This window comes from Narcine bancroftii, chromosome 4 (genome assembly GCF_036971445.1).
Source record: "Narcine bancroftii isolate sNarBan1 chromosome 4, sNarBan1.hap1, whole genome shotgun sequence".
Lineage (NCBI taxonomy): Eukaryota > Metazoa > Chordata > Chondrichthyes > Torpediniformes > Narcinidae > Narcine > Narcine bancroftii.
In genome coordinates, this window is record NC_091472.1 from 13103062 (window position 1) to 13126340 (window position 23279).

The following is a 23279-nucleotide window of genomic DNA, read 5'->3' on the forward strand; positions in this document are numbered from 1 at the left end:
AGTCCCAGCTGCTGCTGTAGAAGTGTAGAACTCAATTCTCTCTCTCTCTCACACACACACACACAGAGAAAACCACATGACCCTCTTAGAGCAACAAACTGCACTCAGACTGTGCGCACCGGAGTTTGTTCATCTGTTGCTTTCCAAAACAATAATCCATTACTCCACAGCATGTCCAATGAACACCTACTTGTGAAGTGAAACTTCTTCAAAGTTTTTGCAACGCACTCAGAGCCTGGACTGTCTGGCTTGAATTAATCTCTTGCATTTTAAAATAAGATCTGTTTTGAAGTGTTTGCATTTGTTTGTGACCTATACTAAAAACCCCACACAATTTATCTCCTTTAAAAACATAGCTAGATACAATGTAAAATATAACATAATCTGTCACAGTATAGATAGAGTAAATGCAAGTAGGTTTTTTTTCCCAATTGAGGAAAGCAAGATACATGGCCTAAACCCAAAACCTTCTGGTCTTCCACAGTGCTAAACCAAAAGTGTGAGGGAGGGAAAAATCAGATTGTTGCAGAGTAGATTTACAGAGGTCAGCACAATATCATGGGCTAAAAGGCCTGTACTGTGATATTCTAGGCTAATTTTTCTTTTTCCCAACCCATTTATTGAACTTGAATTCCATCTGGTATTTTTTTTTAAAGCCTACTTCCCCATTTAATCAATATTCCTTTGAAGTTTCATTTGGTCTTTTCAAGAGTTTATTTCCTGTTTCTATATTTGTTTTTGCACTGCATGTTCCAACACTAATTCCTTTATCTACAGAATAACAGTCACAGTGAATGGAAAAGAGGTCAGAACCATCACCATCCACATCCAAATGTTCTGAACAAATCACTCTTTATCCATTTTTGGTTTAACTAATGTTTAATTTCTGTTCCCATTCTCTTATTCCACGACCCAGAATCTTCTCAAAATGTTAACCAAATGGTACCTTGTCAAACTATTTCCTTTTTGTGTATCTCAGCATTTGCTCCTCTAACGTATCCATTACATCTTAAAAGAATTCACAGAGTTGTGAGGCACGATTATTCCTTTTAAAATCAAGTGCAAAGCAATTTTAAATTTAGAGGTGTAACACAGTAACTGGTCTTCCAGCCAATGAGCCAGGCCTCGCCCAAATACACCCATGTGACCAATCAAATCCAGTAAGTCTTTGGAACGTGGGAGGAAACCAGAGCACTCAGAGGAAACTTGCGTAGACACAGGAAGAGCGTACAAACTCCTGACAGACAGTGCTGGATTCGAACCTGGGTCTAACCACTATGGTGAATGCCTTCAATTACAGACTCTAATTGTTTTCCTTAACTGTCTGTTCTTTAATCATCCTCATTCTGCCCCTTCCTTCCTTCCTCCAGCTTTTTATTCGGGCACCTGTCTGTTTTCACATCAATCTGACGAAGGGCCCAGGCCTGAAATGTTGGTTACTCTTTGCTTCCTATGGATGTTGAGGCCTGCTGAGTTTCTCCAGCACATTTGTGTATTGCACTGCACCCCAGCATCTGCAGACTTTCTTATACTCAATGCTACTTTTCTGGGGGGAGGGCAGGGAAATGGTCACTTTGCAGGCAATTCTCCAAATGTAAGCACACAATTCACTGCAATTTCCTTCTTTGTCTCCCAAAGGAAAGTGGGTGCATTCTGTTTGGCTCGGTCACCTCCTGTTCCTTTAACTAGCCCAATTTGTCTACACTTTCTCCTTTATATTTTACATGCTACTGCTTGTTCTCAACCAATTTAGAATATACTTTTCATATTATTTCCTTGTGCCATCCTACACTGGCTCTCTAAACATCAATGCCATTCTCCAAATTACTTACCTGTAACTGACAAACCTATTCTCATACACCTCATTTCATCTACCACCTCTATACCTATCGGACTAACCTAGAGAACAATTAATTTATCTACATCTTTGGAAGGTGGGAGAAAACTGGAATACCTGGGGGAAATTCACAGTAAGAGGAAATGGCAGAGATCAAGACTGTACCTGGTTCAATGACATTGTGTGACAACAGCTTTGCCTTAGTTGTGCCTCTGTGATATCCTCTTGAAGCAGACAGATACAAATATTTTTGCTCATACCTTGATGAAGGGCTCAGGCACAAAACACTGCTTACGCATCATTGCTATATGCAGTGCGTTGTTTGACCAACTGAGTTTTCCCAGCATCGTGTTTTTTTACTGACACAAAGATTAAATGACTGATTTGTTTAGTGCCATGGGCCACTGTTCCCTTTAAGCTGTTTGCTTGTGTGCGTGCACACACTTTTCGCAACCAGCACACAAAGGAAAGTGACGAGCACACAAAAGGTCAGCTACCGGAATAAAATCTTAACTAAATACGTTATTTTGTAGAATGCAATCATGTTTATATTCTATTAAAACATGTCAGAACATTTTTTATCAGCCATGAGAGAGAGGCTGTGCCAAAATTATTTTGAAACAATTTCAAGTCTACATTTGCACAAGCATTTAAGATTTTAAAAGGGACAGAGAGTAAATGTGGATAGGCTTTTTCAATTAAGAGTGGGGGAGATTCAAACTAGAAGGCATGGTTTAAGATTGAAGGGGGAAAATTATAAGGGGAACATGAGGGGAAATTTCTTTAAAAAGGGTGGTGGGGATGTGGAATGAGCTTCCGACAGACGTGGTCGAGGCGGGATCATTGGTTACATTTAAGGAAAGACTGGATAGTTACATGGAGAGGAGAGGACTGGAGGGGTATGGACCGGGTGCTGGTCAGTGGGACTAGGAGGGTGGGGATTTGTTACGGCATGGACTAGTAGGGCCGAACTGGCCTGTTCTGTGCTGTAAGTGGTTATATGGTTATTTGGTGCACACATACTGTTGTCACAGGAAAAAAAATTTGCACAGAAAAATTTTGCACACACTGACTGCCGAAAGTTCGAGGGAACATTGGCCATGGCTCTTTTCTACTTAGCTCATTTGTAGTAATTTCCTTGTTCTTTTACTGGTATTTTTTTTTTTTAATTTGTTTTTTTCTCATTTCCCCTTCTCACTCCCTCAATGACCTTCAGTTTTCATATTCATTATTTTGTTATGATTCTTGTTCATTGATAAATGGTTATTGGTGTTGAATCTAAAAATGAGTTTTCCATTATTTTCAAAAAATTCCACTTTATCTTGCTTCCACTTCAAATCTCATCTACCCAAAATCTGTAATTCTATTCCTGTTCTAAATGCTCACATTCACTTTTTTGATTTCAAGTTAAACTTTCAGCTGTATTAAACAACTAAATAACTATTTCTTTTTTTCTTTGGCTTGGCTTCGCGGACGAAGATTTATGGAGGGGGTAAAAAGTCCACGTCAGCTGCAGGCTCGTTTGTGGCTGACCAGTCCGATGCGGGACAGGCAGACACGATTGCAGCGGTTGCAGGGGAAAATTGGTTGGTTGGGGTTGGGTGTTGGGTTTTTCCTCCTTTGCCTTTTGTCAGTGAGGTGGTTACATCATATTAATAACATCACATTCGCTTCATCTGCTGAATCGGCAAAAAGTATAATGTAAGCAATACAAGCAGGATTAAGGTGGATGGCCAAAACTATTCCAGCAAAATATACACACCAATTTTTCCAGGTTAATGCTCCTAGCCCTAATCGATCACCATTCTCAGTGCCTCGTGTGTCGTGCTGGTTGCCACAAAACAGGAAGAATTAGATTGTTGGAAAATTCAGTCAATCGGGCTCAAAGAATAATTGAGGATACTTTCCATTCGACACACTACCATCAAGAAGGTGCAGAAGGTTTTAAATCAGGAGTCTGGAGAAATCAGGTTTCATCGGGTTGCAAATGTACAGTTGAATGATAATAAACTTGACCTTGAGTTTCACCAGGATATTGCTTGGATTGGGGGGCTTTAGCTCTGGGGAGAAATTGAGCAGTCTGGGCTTGGTTTTTCTAAAGCAGAGGCCGAGGAGTGACCTGACAGAAGCATAAAGATTATGAGATCAATCTTTTCCCATCCTCATTGTATCAAAGACAAGAGGCCATAGGTTTAACTTGACAGGAAAGAGTTTTAAAGGGGACCCGAAGGACCAGTTAGACACCAAGTAACTAAAATATTGCCCCTTTTACACAGAGCTTGAAAGCCAGGTTTTATCTGCCATTTGAGCACTGTGTGAAAGAATTGCAAGGTGGATTGGTCAGGGTGGGGGAGGGTCTAGACTTGCCCATCTTCGATCCACCTAGGTAAGAAGTCTCAGCGGTGGAGCGTATTTGACTCACAGAGCCAGCTTCTTTCTGTTCTGTGTGACCACGCAAGCCAGCTTCCTAACATGGGTCATGTCTATGGGAACACCATGGCTTTGCAGTATAAAAGAGGCTATATGACTCAAATCAATACCAAGCATTGTAGATCATGTTGTATAAGTAAGAGGGCACATTGGTATGCCCTGCAATAGGAAGTGGGACAGGGGAGCGAAATTCAGAGGGAAAAATAGCCTGGGCCTTGCACCCAGACAGAATACCCACAAGCCTTTCTCAAAATTGAAGAATAACGGAGGGAGAGCAGAGAGCCAGAGGAAAGGAAGATGGACCAGTGCAGGGAAGGAGTGGGCTACAAGGGCAGTAGAAGGGTTAGTGAGGGTTGGAGACAGGGCAAAAGAGGCACCAGTGAGAAGATTCAAGGACAGAGAGCGATGGATAGGAGGCACTGGTTAAGGGAAAGAGTGAGCTCGCGTGTGTGCCTGAGCGTACCTGGGCCAACCTGTTGCTCTGACAAGCCTCCATGTGTTCAATGGCAAGGAAAGAAACACCCAGACAACTTCCACACCTCAATAACATCAGCACTTGGAACATCATGAAGCTCAAGGTCAGATCTGAACATCTCTCCTCTCTCATCCCCTACAAACTCTGACACACTGGCATTGATATTGCTACTGGCACCCTGTAAAGACCTGGCAGATAGAGAAGGGGAAACTCCAGATGGGGATCTGGAAGTGCAAAACTGAAGGGGAAAATTGTCTTCAAGAGGCAGATCTTGCCATCAAAAATGACCTTATCCCCTGGGATATAAATATCTCATGATGTTTCATTTCACTCTAACATGGATCCCAGAAGGCCACTATTATCAGTCAATACATCCCATGGATGAGTCCAAGGAGATCTTCTCGTTGGGCTCTGATACAAATTCTCCTGGACAATTTCAGTAAGGTCAAGAAAGATGCATCCTTGAGATTCTTGACCTGTTACCCTCCCACATTTCAGGGAGATTTTTCTGCCCCTTCTTTAATGTTTAAATTCTCTGCCATTTCCTTATTCCCAAAACAATTCCTCTTGCTTCATGAACTTAATCTAATTTTTTTTTACCCATGTTTAGAAGAGTTTGTGGTTTGCTTTTATGTAACTTGTGAGATCACACTCACATTTTACTTTCCCTGTTTTTAATCAGCATCTAAATCTGCTTCACAAAATTCCAATCTTTAGACTATTTAGCAAGATTGAAAGCCTTTTCCTTTGATCTATAACAGCTTGTTAGATACAGCTGGATTAGTTTTTCTGTTCAATTTGTAGCATATAAATTTGGAAGAAGCCATATATTTTATCTTTAAATGTTAACCAATGTTTGCTTACGATCATAACAATGTAAATTGCCAATCAGCCATTGCCAATTCAAGATTCCTTTATTGTCTTGTAATAATACAGAACATGTTCTCTTTCTTCTTTGGCTTGGCTTCGCGGACGAAGATTTATGGAGGGGGTAAAAAGTCCACGTCAGCTGCAGGCTCGTTTGTGGCTGACCAGTCCGATGCGGGACAGGCAGACACGATTGCAGCGGTTGCAAGGGAAAATTGGTTGGTTGGTTGGGGTTGGGTGTTGGGTTTTTCCTCCTTTGCCTTTTGTCAGTGAGGTGGGCTCTGCGGTCTTCTTCAAAGGAGGCTGCTGCCCGCCAAACTGTGAGGCGCCAAGATGCACGGTTTGAGGCGTTATCAGCCCACTGGCGGTGGTCAATGTGGCAGGCACCAAGAGATTTCTTTAGGCAGTCCTTGTACCTTTTCTTTGGTGCACCTCTGTCACGGTGGCCAGTGGAGAGCTCGCCATATAATACGATCTTGGGAAGGCGATGGTCCTCCATTCTGGAGACGTGACCCATCCAGCGCAGAACATGTAATACTACAAGAAATGGTCATCTGCCTGCCATAAGGCAGACAAAGGGCACTTTCAGGTGGCCAAATGACTCGCTTGTAAAACCGCATATTTTGGCAAAATGCAGCTGTGGGAAGGCCACATCAATGTGCAGGAGGCGCCTGCAAGGTGAGTTTGGTAACCCTCCTCTGAGAGGGAAAATCCTCGCAGTACAGTGCCCTCCTCAGCCATCTGAATGCAGCCCCCTAAAAGCGCCTGCTAAGGGGATGACAGTCAGCTGGCCAGCGCCTGATAGCTCCTCTCTCAGTCCCCACACTGTCGGGCGGCCAGCACGGGCTGTCAGCGCGGGGATGTCACTGCATTGATCCCGCTGCCCCACTCTTTCCCCACTCACAAAATCAGTCCCACACTGTCGAGCAGTCGGCGCAGGCTGTCCCCACACTGTCGGGACTGATTTCAGGAGTGGGGAGAAGGGGGGCTGGAGCGGCCGGCAGGGGAGAAGGAGGCGCTCGAGTTGGGTACTGGCATTGTTTCGGCCAGCACCCTTCTCCCCCGCCGGTCGCTCCAGCCCCCGTACTCCCCCGCCGGCCGCTCCAGCCCCCGTACTCCCCCGCCGGCCGCTCCAGCCCCCGTACTCCCCCGCCGGCCGCTCCAGCCCCCGTACTCCCCCGCCGGCCGCTCCAGCCCCCGTACTCCCCCGCCGGCCGCTCCAGCCCCCGTACTCCCCCGCCGGCCGCTCCAGCCCCCGTACTCCCCCGCCGGCCGCTCCAGCCCCCGTACTCCCCCGCCGGCCGCTCCAGCCCCCGTACTCCCCCGCCGGCCGCTCCAGCCCCCGTACTCCCCCGCCGGCCGCTCCAGCCCCCGTACTCCCCCGCCGGCCGCTCCAGCCCCCGTACTCCCCCGCCGGCCGCTCCAGCCCCCGTACTCCCCCGCCGGCCGCTCCAGCCCCCGTACTCCCCCGCCGGCCGCTCCAGCCCCCGTACTCCCCCGCCGGCCGCTCCAGCCCCCGTACTCCCCCGCCGGCCGCTCCAGCCCCCGTACTCCCCCGCCGGCCGCTCCAGCCCCCGTACTCCCCCGCCGGCCGCTCCAGCCCCCGTACTCCCCCGCCGGCCGCTCCAGCCCCCGTACTCCCCCGCCGGCCGCTCCAGCCCCCGTACTCCCCCGCCGGCCGCTCCAGCCCCCGTACTCCCCCGCCGGCCGCTCCAGCCCCCGTACTCCCCCGCCGGCCGCTCCAGCCCCCGTACTCCCCCGCCGGCCGCTCCAGCCCCCGTACTCCCCCGCCGGCCGCTCCAGCCCCCGTACTCCCCCGCCGGCCGCTCCAGCCCCCGTACTCCCCCGCCGGCCGCTCCAGCCCCCGTACTCCCCCGCCGGCCGCTCCAGCCCCCGTACTCCCCCGCCGGCCGCTCCAGCCCCCGTACTCCCCCGCCGGCCGCTCCAGCCCCCGTACTCCCCCGCCGGCCGCTCCAGCCCCCGTACTCCCCCGCCGGCCGCTCCAGCCCCCGTACTCCCCCGCCGGCCGCTCCAGCCCCCGTACTCCCCCGCCGGCCGCTCCAGCCCCCGTACTCCCCCGCCGGCCGCTCCAGCCCCCGTACTCCCCCGCCGGCCGCTCCAGCCCCCGTACTCCCCCGCCGGCCGCTCCAGCCCCCGTACTCCCCCGCCGGCCGCTCCAGCCCCCGTACTCCCCCGCCGGCCGCTCCAGCCCCCGTACTCCCCCGCCGGCCGCTCCAGCCTCCTCCTCCCCAGCCAGTGCTCCAGCCTCCTCCTCCCCAGCCAGTGCTCCAGCCTCCTCCTCCCCAGCCAGTGCTCCAGCCTCCTCCTCCCCAGCCAGTGCTCCAGCCTCCTCCCCCGCTGGCCGCACCAGCCCGTGAGTGGGGAGAGAACAGGGCAGCGGGATTAGTGTGGGGATGTCCCCACGCTGATACCCTGTGTTGGCTGTCCCAGCTGACAACCAGCCATCCTGAATTGACAGCCCAAGGGACAGGAGCTGTAATGCGCTCAGATGGGCATCCCGGTGCAGCTGTCCTTTCAGGTGGCCAGCGCTGCGCTTTCAACGCTGCCACCTGAACTGCAATTTAAAGGGCCGCTTCTGCTTCTTCAGGCAGATTCTTAGCAGAGAACACACCTGACAAAGCCTAGAGTCACCATTAGTGTCACCCGGAGAAAGAGAAGCAAAAAAAAAAAAGGGTCCCTTCAGAGTCACTGGGTGTCCATGGATTCACCTCCAGCACATTTGCAACATTACAAACTCCTTTTTGAACCCGTGTTCCAGATCCAAACCTCCGATATGATCAGGAAGCCTTCAGCATCCAAAGCCCTTTGGGAACCCTTCTTGACCTCAGCACCCTCTCGAATCCCGGGTCCAATATCCGGTTCATATAAGCTAATGTCCAGCAGCCTGCAGCCCGTGTGAGTTCCCAGACCACGTCGCCTGCAGCCTGTGGGGGTCCCTCAGTCATTGAGCCTCTCGTTGGTCCTGCCTTGGTCACTGATGGGTTGCCTGCTCTGCATCTCCTTCTCAAAGAGAGGAGAGTGGGGAGGAGGGTGTTCTCCTTGTTTTTGGTACCTTGCTCCAGACTGCTGTTCATCTTTGGCACATTCTGTAGTTGGAGGATTTTAGTTTAAAAACACCCTCTGCTCCTCTAATAGGCCATTTAATCCCTGAAGGAGCAGCCGGCATTAAGATGGAATGGTTGAACCCTTCATAGCAGCACTGTGTTTCCGCTCTCCCAGGACCACACCAGCGGCACTGCTGCCATTACAGCAGCTCTGGTTTCTGATTGAACCAAATCCCTTTAATCCTTTGCATAAAATTCCAACGTATTATGCTCATTCGTTCCAAAAGGCTCCTTAACCACAAATGTTATTAATTAACTTTTTTTCACAATCACTGTAGGATTCAATTGCTGTTCTAATACTACTTCATTTTATCAAGTCTGGTTTATTGCTTGCAGATGTATTTGCACAAGAATCTTTGATGTCCTCCAAACAAAGTGGCTCTCTCTGCCACCATCAACTCGGCCCTCACTGCATATTCTCCATTTCCTGCACATCTGCCTTGGCCACTTCCACACCCATGCACAACAAGGACACCACATCGAACATATCCTCCTCTGCCATTTCTGCTACCTAGTGTCACCGCTAGACACCTATTCCCCTCTCCACCTCCCTCCATGACTCCCTTGTCCACTCCTATCCCTGCACCCACATCTCCTCCCTCACCATCATTCAGGGCCCAAAACAGTCCTTCAAAGTGAAGCAACATTTCACTTGTGAATTGGCAGGGGTCACTACTCCATCCGGTGCTCTCGTTGTGGTCTCCTCTACATTGGAGACTGGGCACAGACTTTGTTAAGCACCTCTGCTCTACCCGCTGCTACAGCGTGGATCTCCCAATGGCCACCCATTTCAATTTCCCATCCCATTCCCTTGCTGACTTGTCTGTCCAGGGTCTCATGCACTGCCACACCGAGACCACCCACAAATTGGAGGAACAACACTTCACCTTCCGTCTTGGGAGGCACTCACTCTCCAACTGAATGGCATTAACATAGACACTCTCGCTTTCTTTTAAACCTCTATCTCATCACCTTTCCCCAACTCAGTCTCCTCTCACACAGCCAAAATGCATTCTCACCTCTCCCCTTATCACATCCAATTATTTTGCTTATTCCTTGAAGTAGGGCTCAGGCCCAAAATGTTGGGCAATATATCTTTATCTCTTGTGACAGCTGCAAGACTGGCTGAGCTCCTCCAGCACTTAGGTGTGTTTTTACCTTTGATCCAGTGACCAAGGTTATGACTGGTTAACAAAGTTGTACAGGATAATGAAGAAAGAAGCCAAGATGGGAGGTTTAAATGGATAAGGAAAGGAGGAATGGGTGGGGAGACTTGCAGACGTGGAGCATTTATAATCTAGTTTGTCAAGCATGAACACAGTTTAAGGATCACTTCAACACTAATATTACTACTTTGAGAAGTGGACCAAGAGCTGACCCTTGTTATGTACACATATAGTTTCATGACTAGATAACTATCGATGTTTTCTGCCTCTTGCTGTTTCTTTGCTCTATCATAATTATATTAATTTCTAAGCTGTCTTTTTATTTTATTTATTTAAACATACAGCACATTTTAGCCCATGAGTCTGTGCCACCCAATTCAGCCCCCATTAACCTGCACCACAGAATGTTTTTGAACAGTGGGAGGAAAGCAGATCCTCTGGAGAAAACCCATGCAGACAGGGGGTGAATGTACAAACTACTTACAGACAACACGGGATTTGAAGCACAGTCCAGTCCCAATTGCTGGTGCATTCCGCTAACCGTGCCTCTGTATTAACATCTGCATTCTTCATCATACAATTTTGGCCACCATTCTTCAAATTAAGTATCCTGGCATATTTTACTCTGATCTCAGCTACTTTTCAACAATTCAAAATGACAATTAGATTGTCCCCAAATTGGGTGACACGGACTCGTGGGCTGAAAAGTCCTGTTACCATGTTGTAATTCTAAATTAAATTTCTCTTTATGCCATTCATTCATTTTGTTACAAATGCTACATGCATTCAGTTTTGAAAGATCAAAAAAGAAACTGCAGATCTGAAATCAAAACAGAAACACACACATCAGACATCATCCATGGAAAGAAAACTTTAGTTTTCAGTCGCAGAGAAGGTGGGGAAGGGATGGGCGTATCTAGAGGTACAGTTGTGCTTTTATCCTGGCTAATGATAATTATCATGTATTATCATGTATATCTAATATAAATTACAACACCGTACTTTGTACATTTACTTGCATTCTTAGCCTCCAATTTCTTTGCAATCTTTTCTATTTTGCTCCTATAAATGTGGCATGAACACTTTATCTAATATTCGGTTCCTGTACGCCAAGGCTTTATCTTTGTGGCAACTTAAACCCCTTTCACACTTGCGTCCCAGTAAATTGGCCATTCAGTGTCCTGAGATAGGAAAGAGGGTTTGGCTTTTCACACTTGATCACTCCTAACTGGGCCACTGAATGCTTTCACACGTGCAAGGAGCCATCGCAGAGGTTAGGACTGTTCTACCTACCGGTGATGTCATCTCACATCAAGTGATGATAGACCTGGCCAAAATCCTGATCAATGTATTATGATCTTATATTTGAATAAAATTAATCTTGCCTAATTATAAAATAATTAAGTTTTAGGAGACCTTCAGTCCCTGTTGTTGTACTGACCTAGATACACCTTTAGAAGGTCCGTGGGAAAGTGCTAGCAATAGCGGACAATTTTTAAACAGGGTGGGAAAGTTGGTAGCGTTATAGCGCACAATTTATATAGCGTGGGAAAGTTGGTAGCACTATCACATAAAATTTATAAATACCGTGGTGGGAAAAGCAATGGTGGACCTGCCCTCCCACAATTCCATGCGGTAGAGAAAGGGCTGTATGCCCAGCTGCCTGCACGGAGAATGCATGGAGGGGTTTCTCTACCGCACTGCATTCTGGGAAGTCAGGTCCGCCATTGCTTTTTCCTCATGGTCTTTATAAATCGAGTGCTCTATCGTTACCAATTTTCCCAAGCTATTTAAAAATTGTCCGCTATTGCTATTTATTTCCTCTCTCTCTCTCTCTCTCTCTCTCTCTCTCTCCTCACCCCCGTTAAGTAAACAAAGTTAAAGAATTTCATGTATGTTACATTCTAAGTGTAGTATTATGTGACAATAATTAACTTCTACCCTTTACTCACCATTATCAGCCTAATTTCAACCTGGCATACAAGACTAGGGGAATATTTTTGAGCCATTTTTTGGGAAAAACAAGTGGGTCTGATATACTGTGAAATAAGGGAAGTTAAACGTGACACTCTACACAGAGACCGATGCTGTTGAGTGACACGTCCCACCTCTTTTGTTCACTGAATGCTGGCTTGCTGTGTAAAAAGACACACTGACCCAGAAAATTGCTGGCTTTGTTTGTTTCAGTGCGAACGACCAACGAGGATCTTCATCATGGAAAAATCATGTGAATGCAGTGTATATTTTAAAAAAAATAACAAGACAGACCTTCAGATATTGAAGGAGAAGAGATGCTACTGCGATAAGACCAGCCCCCACATTGATTCCACCGCCCGCTCTCAGCTGTCCCCAGTTGCCTCTACTCACCTTAGGCTGTTAGCAAGATGGTCTGTGGGTTTGTCCTTAGTTTGAAAAGTCTGAAGACACCACCCCGCTGCCCCCAACACCCCACCACCAGCCCCCAACGATAGTTAGCTGTGATTAGTAAGGGATTACTTAAGGTGGTATGTGAGTGGAAAGAAAATGTTTGAAATCCATTGCTATAGATCAATACTCACAGTAGATTTTCTCATGCTCTTACAAATGTGCGCATAGGTTTTATTAAATTGTACGTGTATTTTCCCACACCCTTTTATAACTTGTGCGCATTTTATTCCCACTACAATTTTCCCATGTTTTTTTTTATGAATGCATGTTTTATTCCTGCTTCAATTTTCCTACGCTTTTTATAAATTGCATGTGCTTTAGTCCTGGTACAATTTTCCCATGCTCTTTTATAAATTGTGCGTGTGTTTTAGTCCCGCTACGATTTTCCCATGCTCTTCTATTAATTGTTGTGTGTTAATAAAAGTAACGTTTGATTGCAAACCCTTGTGTCTAGACTCATTGCTCTTGAACCTGTCACTTTCTCAATACAACAATGACTCGTGCAGGAGAGTTTCCCGATAGCCCGTCACCAGCACCCCCCCCCCAATGATAGATAGCGGTGATGATCGTGATCCATGCATTACTCAGCATTATCATCCTAATCTCAACTTCACATACAAGACTTGGGGAATATTTTTGAGCCATTTTTTGATGGGAAAAAAAGTGGGTCTAACACGCCATCAAATACGGTACATTATACTTGACACTAGACCGCAATGCTGTTGTGTAACACGCCCCACCTCTTTTGCTCCCGAAATGCTGACTTGCTGTGTAAAAAGATACACTGATGTGGCATTAACCCGGCTTTGTTCTGTTCAGTGTAAATGACCAAAGCCAGCTTAATGTCAACTCTTCCTTATGGCAGCATTGTGAGATTTCTGTGTAGAAAGCATTAGAGTTGTGAGAGATGAGAAAAACTGACATTGCAATATAAACATGAAGAAATGAAGAAAATACAATTGATACATAAGTAAATGAATGAAGCCAGTGCAAACAACATGAGACATGGATATTAGAAGGCAGGAAGCTGACACTGTCTGAGTAAGATAAGAATCTCCTACACCAGCAAGTTCACTGAATGAAGGAGAGAAGGACAGACAATTGAGAATAGAAGTAGAGTTCGTCTGAATGAGATAAGGGTCGCCAAGCCCCAGATAGAATTAGCAAGGCTTGCATAAATAATTAGAAGACCTTAGATAGTATTAGCAAGTTATACATATATAATTAGTAAGCCATACAACAGATTTTTCAAGTATGCATATTTAACTAGTAAACCCTAGACAAGATTAACGAAGCCTGCAGATGAAGGGACTGTAGCCCTGAGAGTCGGGAAGGTGTGAATGGGGACAAGGGCTAGGATGTGAATAAGGACAATGGGAATAATGGCATAAGAAGACAGCGACAGGATACCCCCTGGTCCTCCAAGTCTACTGAAACTGCACGTAGGCAGGAAGGATTGCCTCTGCCAAACCCATCCAGGGGGCAGAAGAATATAAGGGGGAGGGTATTCTGATGCTGAAATTGACTGTATAAAAGTTGGGTGAGCCCCAGTGTGTGTGTGTATTCCCAGGGTAAGGGGAAGCACCCAACTTTGCACTGTTGCTGTAATAAATGTTCTTTGTTCTCAATTTTTGTCTCGAGCAATTTCTTTAAAGGTACATCTATTTCTAACAAATGGGGGCTCGTCCGGGATCACACTCCCTCCACTGACAGAGTACCCCGACGACGAGAGTAGGTGCACCCCGGCTGATTCAGCTGGACTCACGGACGACGGGTGGCTGGTCAGTGGAAGAAGCGAGTGATATCCGAGAAGAGGCATTGAGAACAAACGACAGAAGAAACGTTAAGGAAGCGCTCTAGAACCTTGCTACTGGAACCCGGTAAGAGGAATTTTACTTGCCTTTCAGTATGGAAAGTACAGGTAGCAAGGAAGAGAGTCCTGGTTCAGGATGTGAGGATCAGATAACTACACACAGCCCGCTTGGGTTGATGTTATCTGAGTGGGGCACGGGAAGGACCCGCGGAAAGGTCAAACTGACCATGGTCAGGTATTGCTGTAGGGACTGGGTTAAATACCCGATAAAAGGGAGCTCCGTGTACTGGCCAAAACTCGGATCCGAGGATGACTGGATGTGTCAAGCATTGAACATCTGGCTCTATCAAAACCAGAGAGATAACCTAGAGAGCAGAGAATATGCAGCCTGCTGGCTTAGGGGATCGTTTGATCAATTGGTTTTGAAAGAAAAAGAGTACAGGGACAAGAGAGCGGAGGAACCTTTTGTCCCTGAACCACAAGGGTGGGATGTGTTACATTCCCTCCCTCCACCTTATGTTCCTCCTATGCCGGCTCCTATCTTTCCACCCCCTCCTATAACCTACCCTTCTGCACCTTTCCCACCTCCCCCACCACTAGAGAAGAGAGAAGAGAGCAGGAGTGGTATGATGACTCGCTCACAAAGCACTCGATTACCACCCCCGTTGACAGGAGAGAGAGGAGACTTTAATTCAGAACAGTGTGAGACTCTTCAGGAAGAAAGGACAGAGCCCCCCAATCCATCTCCCAGGGAGCAGGAACCCAGACCTAATCAGCCAGAAACCAACTGGATGCGACCCCTGCGGGAGGTTCCCGTAGGAGAGGGTCTCGGTTTCGTTAATGTGCCCCTGACCAGTACTGAAGTGCGTAACTTTAAGAAAGAACTCACCTCCCTGATAGAAGATCCCCAGGGATGTGCTGAACAGTTAGACCAATTTTTGGGACCAAATCTATATTCTTGGGAGGAGTTAACATCTATCTTTAGGACCCTGTTTACTTTGGATGAGCGTGGGATGATCCGTCAGGCAGGGATTAAAGTCTGGGATAGGGATCACCAAGGGGGACTAGATGCGGTACCAGGAGAAACTAAATTCCCCTTGGCAAGACCTAATTGGGATAAAAATACCAATGATGGTCGGGTATTGATGGAAGAATACAGGGTTAATTTGATAAGAGGAATCAAGGAATCTGTCCCAAAGGGACAGAATTTCAAGAAAGCCTTTGAGGTTCCCCAAGGTCCCGACGAGACCCCTTCTGCATTTCTGAACAGATTGCGTACGGCAATACAGCAATATGGGGGTCTCGACATAGAATCCCCAGCAGGGCATCAATTGGTACTAACTGGTTTTGTTACCAACTCAGCCCCAGACATTAGAAGAAAGTTACAAAAGACAGAAAATTGGCATGAGCAGGGAATAACCCAGCTTCTACAGATCGCACAAAAAGCATTTGTCCAGAGGTCTGAAGATAAGCAAATAGGGAAGGCAAAAACATTAATCCAAGCAGTCAGAGAGGTAGTAGATGAGTGACCTAAAAAGGATAGGGACTGTGTGCCAGCTCCTGTATGCCGTGAGGGAAGCCACGGGTGGGGAAGTGCGGACCCCAATGGATGGAGGAGTAGAGGAGGATTCCGGGGACGACGACCCTTCCCGGGGCACCTTAGAAACCCAGGTAGAGATTGGGAAACGGGAACATTTGTCTGTTTCCATTGTAAAAAGGAAGGACACTTTAAAAAGGATTGCCCACTGCGAGCCAGGGACACACGATCCTATGCCCTGATGGAAGCAGACTATGACTAGGGGGGTCACGGTTCTCAGTCAATACACACTGTGGGGCTGTACGGAGAACCATTAGTTAATTTATGCATAGGACCCCACAGTGACAACATGATATTTTTAGTTGATTCTGGAGCAGCCCGATCTAGTATCTTACACCAACCAAAGGGGGTTAGAATAGAAGGGACAATGATAGCTTCAGGGGTGGGAGGAAGAGACTTCACAGTCCCTGTATTAAGAGAGGTCAGAATCCAAATGGGAAATAAGGTAATAGTAGAGGATCTTCTACTACTTCCCCAGGCTGGGGTATGCTTATTAGGACGAGACTTACAGGACCAATTGGCTATCGGTACCAGACCACTAGAATCAGGCATCGGGGTTCAATTTTATATTTTAAGCAAGGAAGATCGAGAACTTATCAATCCAAGAGTATGGGCAGAAAAAGGCAATAGAGGAGTTTTAGACATTCCTCCCCTCCAAGTTACTTTAAAAGACTCGCAACAAACAATTAGAAGAAAACAGTACCCAATTCCTATGGCTGGCCGCAAAGGTCTGCAGCCCGTAATTGACCAGCTGCTTAAGGATGGTATACTCGAACCTTGTATGTCACCCTTTAATACCCCGATTTTACCTGTCCAGAAACCTGACGGTACCTATCGATTAGTACAGGACTTAAGGGAGTTGAACAAAATCATTCTCACCCGTCACCCTGTTGTACCTAATCCCTATACGATCATGAGTAAAATCGATCCCCAGAGTAAATGGTTTAGTGTGATTGACCTCAAAGATGCTTTCTGGACCTGTCCCTTAGCAACAGAAAGCAGAGACATGTTTGCCTTTGAATGGGAAAACCCTTTTACTGGACGTAAAAATCAATACCGGTGGACTGTCCTTCCTCAGGGCTTTACAGAATCTCCAAATTTATTCGGTCAAGTACTGGAACAGATATTAGATGAGGCTCCACGGAGAGACAATTGTCAGCTAATACAATACGTAGACGACTTGTTAATTACGGGAAGAACATACGAATTGGCTAAAGAATTTACTGTTGCACTTTTAAATTTTTTAGAAAAGAAAGGTCTTAGAGTGAGCGAATCCAAATTACAATTTGTTCAATCAGAAGTTAAATACTTAGGTCATCTGGTAAGTCAGGGAACTAGGAAAATAAGTCCAGAGAGGATACGTGGTATTCTGCAAATTCCCCCTCCCAAAAATGCCAAGGAACTTAGGAAATTCCTTGGCTTAGTGGGATTCTGTAGAATCTGGATGGAAAATTATTCTAGCCTTGTCAAATTTCTTTTCGATAAACTCACAACTATAGAGACCGAACCTCTAGTCTGGACAGACGATGAGATTAAAGATTTTGACTTCGTTAAACATAGCCTTACGCGTGCCCCAGTCTTGGCACTACCCGACTTAAATAAGCCTTTTGATTTATATACTAATGCCAAAGGAGGTGTAGCCACCGGAGTACTGACCCAGGACAGGGCAGGCTATAGACAACCAGTGGCTTTTCTATCAAAGATTTTAGACCCCGTTTGTCGTGGCTGGCCAGAATGTGTACAAGCCATCGCAGCCACTGCTGTTTTAGTTGAGGAAGGACGGAAGATTACTTTCGGCGCCCCTATGATAGTTCACACCTCTCACACAGTCCGCACTATTCTGTTACAACGTGCTGGGAGATGGCTCACGGACCCTAGAATTTTAAAATATGAAACGATCCTAATGGATAGGGATGATTTGACCTTGCTCACGACTAAAACCCTTAACCCAGCAGCCTTCCTCGTTGCTCCAAATTTGGACAATTCCACAAATGAATTAGAACATGAGTGCTTAGAAGTCATAGATCTACAAACCAAAATTAGGGAAGATCTAACTGATGTCCCCTTAAAAGAAGGTGAAAGATGGTTTATTGACGGCTCTTCACGATGCATTGCAGGAACTCGCTATAGTGGGTACAGTGTAGTGGATGGGAAGCAAGGACTGGTGATTGAAGCCGGTCGCCTCCCTGGTCATTGGTCAGCGCAATCCTGTGAATTATACGCCCTATGTAGAGCACTCCACGGCTTAGAGAACAAAATAGACACTATCTACACTGACTCTAAGTACGCTTTTGGTGTAGTCCACACCTTTGGGAAGATCTGGAAAGAACGGGGAATGATAACTGGTAAAGGACAAAAGTTAGCCCATGAACACTTAATTGTCCAATCCCTAGATGCTCTGACGCTCCCGACTGAAATAGCCGTAGTACATGTCCGAGGACATCAAAGTGGTGACAGTCCTGAGCGAACGGCAACAGATAGGCTGATGCAGCTGCCAAACAGGCTGCACTTGCGGAAAAGATTCACATCCACCTATTACTGCCCACACCACTAGAGATTTAAAAAACCCCCATCTTTTCACGGGAAGAGGAGGTCTCAATGAAAGATCAGGGATTTCGCCAAACTGCCGACGGGTTGTGGTGGACAGTCGACGGACGTCAAGTCCTTAACAAAGCATTAACCCGCCAAGTGATAGATCAGCTACACCAACAGACACATTGGGGAACTCAGGCGCTTGTTGATGCCTTTCAACGATCTTTATACTGCTCCGGTATATATACCATTGCTAAACTTACAACTCGCAGCTGTCCGATCTGTCAGAGAATCAATAAGAAATCTATGCGCCCTGTACTGCCTGGCGGTCGCGACATCACAGTTCGCCCGTTTCAACGCATACAAGTTGATTTTACAGAACTTCCTACAATTGGTATTTACAAATACCTTCTAGTCATGGTAGATCATTTTACACGATGGGTTGAAGCTTTCCCCACCCCGAATGATCGAGCTCTCACTGTAATCAGAATACTTATTGAATCTGTGATTCCAAGATATGGTCTGATTCAAACCATTGATTCAGACCGAGGAACACATTTTACCTCTCAGGTTCTCCAGGGTGTCTGCAAGAAACTGGGAATAGACTGGCAACTACATACCCCATGGCACCCCCAAAGTTCAGGTCGAGTTGAAAGAATGAATCAAACTTTGAAAAATCAACTCACTCGGCTTCATGAAGAGACTGGCCTCTCCTGGATTAAATCTTTACCATTAGCCCTGCTTAGAATTCGCACAGCCCCTCGTAAAGACCTTGCAGTCTCACCATACGAAATGATGTTTGGACTTCCATTTATGGGATTCCACACTGATACCCCTATCCCTGAGGCTAATGATCAATACATTTCCAAATTTCTACAGGGTCTTTCTACTTCTATACACGACCTGAAACAGAAGGGATTATTAGCCCAAACGCCACCCCTGGAATTTCCTATCCATTCTATTAAACCTGGTGATTGGGTTTATGTCAAAGCATGGCAAGATAACCAACTGAAACCTGCCTGGGATGGTCCCTACTGTGTACTTTTGATTTCAGACGCTGCCGTGCGAACAAGAGAAAAAGGCTGGACCCACATCCAACGGATTAAACCAGCTACCGAACCACAGAATCACGACAGTCAAACTCAACCCTCCACCTGGCGTGCAGTGCCTCATCCTTCTGACCTGAAACTTACACTACGCCGTGAAAAAGTGCCGTAATGTTGTTTTTATTCTTTATTGTATTGTTTAATTGTTGCTTCTCCATTTCTGGGACATCACTTAATTACTCACAATGTATTAAGTCCTCCTGGAATAGGGGCAGCAGAGGTCACAATTTTTTTCCTTTAGAGTTTAGACAAGGTGTAGATTTAGTTTTTAGCCATAGTAAGATATGTTTTAATAAGGGATTCCAATACGGACCAGGGGATCAGAACAGCTGTAGAGACTATCACTTTACTTCCCACATAGATATTAAAGGTATCAGTTCTAAATCTGTAGCACACAGAGAGCGATATGACACAGACACACTGAATGTTAGTAACCAATACACCTGTCAGACAGAGAAAGAGAAGGCGTTTGCTAATGTACACAGACAGGCTTCGACTACTCATACTGTCACAGACATCTCTGATCGTAATACACAATCCTCCCCAGACTGGTCTTTTCTCAAACATCCTTTGGGTTCCGCCGGCATTCACAATCCTTACTACTGCATCGTTAAGGGAAGTTCCAGTTACAAACGGCAACAGCAGCTACAGATCGCTAACGCTCCTTGCCATCTGAAACATCTAATCAGACTCCATGCAGCCTTGGGCATGATCATCCAACACAACACAATGGCCCTGAGGTTACGGGCTGAAGATAAACAACGTTTAACAGACACACTTCAACAAAACCGCCTGCCTCTCGATTACAGCTTCGCTGCTGAACGCAGCACTTGTGAAGGACTCCTTAAAGACACTACTCACAACGGGCAGGCGGTTAAGATCACTTCTTCAGGACATCGAAAAACTTCCCATGCCCAGGGACAGACTTTGCAACCTCGGTCCTCTGCGGGATGGACTGGACTTTTCACCGGTTACTGGAGTCTGATACTTGCAACCCTTTTAACAGCTGGACTTACTACTCTCACCATCTTACTGCTTCCCTACATACAGACTGTTACACATCGTTTAACTCATCAACCCTTTTGTCAGAACACTTACACCCAAAGGATGTACGATTCCCAACATCTTTCTGAGGACATGGAAACTGCTATCCGTTTATTGACCAGCTGGGAAAACCAACATGTTCCACTCTACCGCATCAGTGATACTGATCTAAAAGAAAACGGAGGATTGTGAGAGACCAGTAACACTGAGATCAGGAATACTGATCATTGCGTGAGATCAGTATTACTGATCTAAAAGAAAAGTGAGGATTGTGAGATATGAGAAAAACTGACATTGCAATATGAACATGAAGAAATGAAGAAAATAAAATTGATACATAAGTAAATGAATGAAGCCAGAGCAAACAACATGAGACATGGATATTAGAAGGCAGGAAGCTGACACTGTCTGAGTAAGATAAGAATCTCCTACACCAGCAAGTTCACTGAATGAAGGAGAGAAGGACAGACAATTGAGAATAGAAGTAGAGTTAGTCTGAACGAGATAAGGGTCGCCAAGCCCCAGATAGAATTAGCAAGGCTTGCATAAATAATTAGAAGACCTTAGATAGTATTAGCAAGTTATACATATATAATTAGTAAGCCATACAACAGATTTTTCAAGTATGCATATTTAACTAGTAAACCCTAGACAAGATTAACGAAGCCTGCAGATGAAGGGACTGTAGCCCTGAGAGTCGGGAAGGTGTGAATGGGGACAAGGGCTAGGATGTGAATAAGGTCAATGGGAATAATGGCATAAGAAGACAGCGACAGGATACCCCCTGGTCCTCCAAGTCTACTGAAACTGCACGTAGGCAGGAAGGATTGCCTCTGCCAAACCCATCCAGGGGGCAGAAGAAGGGTATTCTGATGCGGAAATTTACTGTATAAAAGTTGGGTGAGCCCCAGTGTAAGTGAGTATTCTCAGGGTAAGGGGAAGCACCCAACTTTGCATTGTTGCTGTAATAAATGTTCTTTGTTCTCAATTTTTGTCTCGAGCAATTTCTTTAAAGGTACATCTATTTCTAATAGAGTGAAACACTGAAGTCTGCAAACTCAAGGCACATATTCCCCTCTCCACCTCCTCAGGAACCACTCTCTTTGTGACTCCCTCATCTACTCCTCGCTCCTCACCAATCATCCCTTTAGCACCTATCCCTGTGACAGCAGTAAATTCTCCACTTGTGCCCACACTTCTTCCTTCACCACCATTTGAGGCCCCAAACAGTCATTCCAAGTGAAGCAACATTTCACTTGTGAATCTGCAAGGGTCACCTATTTATTCCAGTGCTCCTGTTGTGCTCCCCTCTACATCAGAGAGACTGAGGACAGACTGGAGATCGCTTCATTGAGCCCCTCAGCTCTGAATGCTGCAAAAGAGTGGATCTCCCAGTGACCACCCATCTCAATTCCCCATCGCTTTTCTTTGCTGTCATGTGTCCATGGTCTCATGCACTGCCAGACTGAGACCACCCACAAATTGGAGGAACTATACCTCTTCTTCTCTCCGGGCACCCTTAAACCAGATGGCATTACCATCGACTTCTCCAGTTTCTGTTTAAACCCCATCTTCATCCCCATCTCTTTTCCTCTAGTTCTGTCTCTTTCTCTTCCCTTTTCCCAGTCTCCTTTCAGAGCCAAAATTCTCACCTCCTATCATCATATCCAATTTACATCTTTTATCTCTTGGTCTGGAGTCCTCCCTCTCCTATTTTTCCCCCTTTTCTCTTCCTAGTCTTTAGTCAGATGCCTGCCTGCTTTTTGCTTGTACCTTGATGGGCTCACACCTAAACTATTGGTATTGTTATCTTTACTTCCTCTGGATGCTGCAAGACCAGCTGAGTTCCTCCAGCATTTCTGTGTGTTTACCACAACCTCTGAGTCTGACCACAGGAATTCAATGTTGCGCTCACAATTCACCAACATGTACCGATCCTCAACCTCACTCCCTCACCCTGCAAATTATTTTGTAATATCTCTGTCACTGTTTCTTCTGGGTTTGAGGAGGTAAAACATTGTATGGTTACAAAATTACTTGTCATCTTCCCGCTACCGCACCACCCCCCCCCCACCAACAATGATGTGATCTAATTTAACTCTGCATTTTATGGCTTGGTCAGCAGGATCTCTTTTTAACAGGAACCAAATATTCTTCCAAAAGTCTCGGTAAGGCGAGGTCTCTGACTGGAGGATCTAGTTCTAGCTAAACTGGAGGAGAGTTGCCAAGATATCAAATTGGATTGAGGAACACCCAGCATGTAGGTCGTGATATTCAAGAGAGAAAGAACAAGCAAGTACTCAATAGCCAAAGGAGAGGCAAACTTGAAAACGAGATTGTAATTAATTAGGAAAGCACTTAATAGTTGTTTCAAGTTTTGTGTAAGCGCTGTTAAGAATCTTATTACATGGCAAAGAATGTGGGAACTGCAGGCAGTGAACCTGGCAACAGGATGAAAGGAAAGAATAGGGAGAATCCAAGAAATTATAGACTGGCGAATCTTGCATAAGTGGTGGGCAAACTAATGGAGAGGATTCCTAAAGTTAGGATTTATGGCAATTGAGAGAAATAGTCTTCTCTGGGATAGTCAGCATGGCTTTACATAGAACAGTACAGTACAGGCCCTTCAGCCCACAATGTTGTGCTGACCTTTAGACCCTGCCTCCCACATAACCCTCCATATGCTTGTCCAGTCGTCTCTTGAATTTCACCAGCATACCTGCCTCCGCCACTGACCCAGTGTAATGGAAGATTCTAACCTGTTTTTTTTAATTTGCAGCTCTTGGTTTTGCAGGGCTGAGAACCTGCTTGTTTTTAATTTTCAGCTCTGGGTTCTGCAAGGCTGAGAACCTGCTTGTTT

General features: G+C 46.1%; 2 protein-coding genes across 10 annotated transcripts in view; one reads left to right on the forward strand and one right to left on the reverse strand.

The window, feature by feature from the left end:
- The window catches only part of LOC138760334 (homeobox-containing protein 1-like), a 127245-nt gene that overhangs the window by 73432 nt on the left and 30534 nt on the right, over positions 1 to 23279 (reverse strand). Inside the window, exon 1 of one of the 9 annotated variants that reach the window (XM_069930777.1) lies at positions 2003 to 2018. The exons of the other annotated variants lie outside the window; for them this stretch is intronic. The gene's annotated coding sequence lies outside the window, so the exon portion shown is untranslated. Of the gene's footprint in view, positions 1 to 2002; positions 2019 to 23279 lie in introns of those variants that run through there. 9 annotated transcript variants of the gene reach the window in all.
- LOC138760335 (uncharacterized) lies at positions 1190 to 21314 on the forward strand. The gene is made up of 2 exons (XM_069930784.1): positions 1190 to 1280; positions 19324 to 21314. The coding sequence occupies exon 2, from the start codon at positions 19487 to 19489 to the stop codon at positions 20609 to 20611; it is 1125 nt and encodes a 374-aa protein (XP_069786885.1). The 5' UTR covers positions 1190 to 1280; positions 19324 to 19486; the 3' UTR covers positions 20612 to 21314.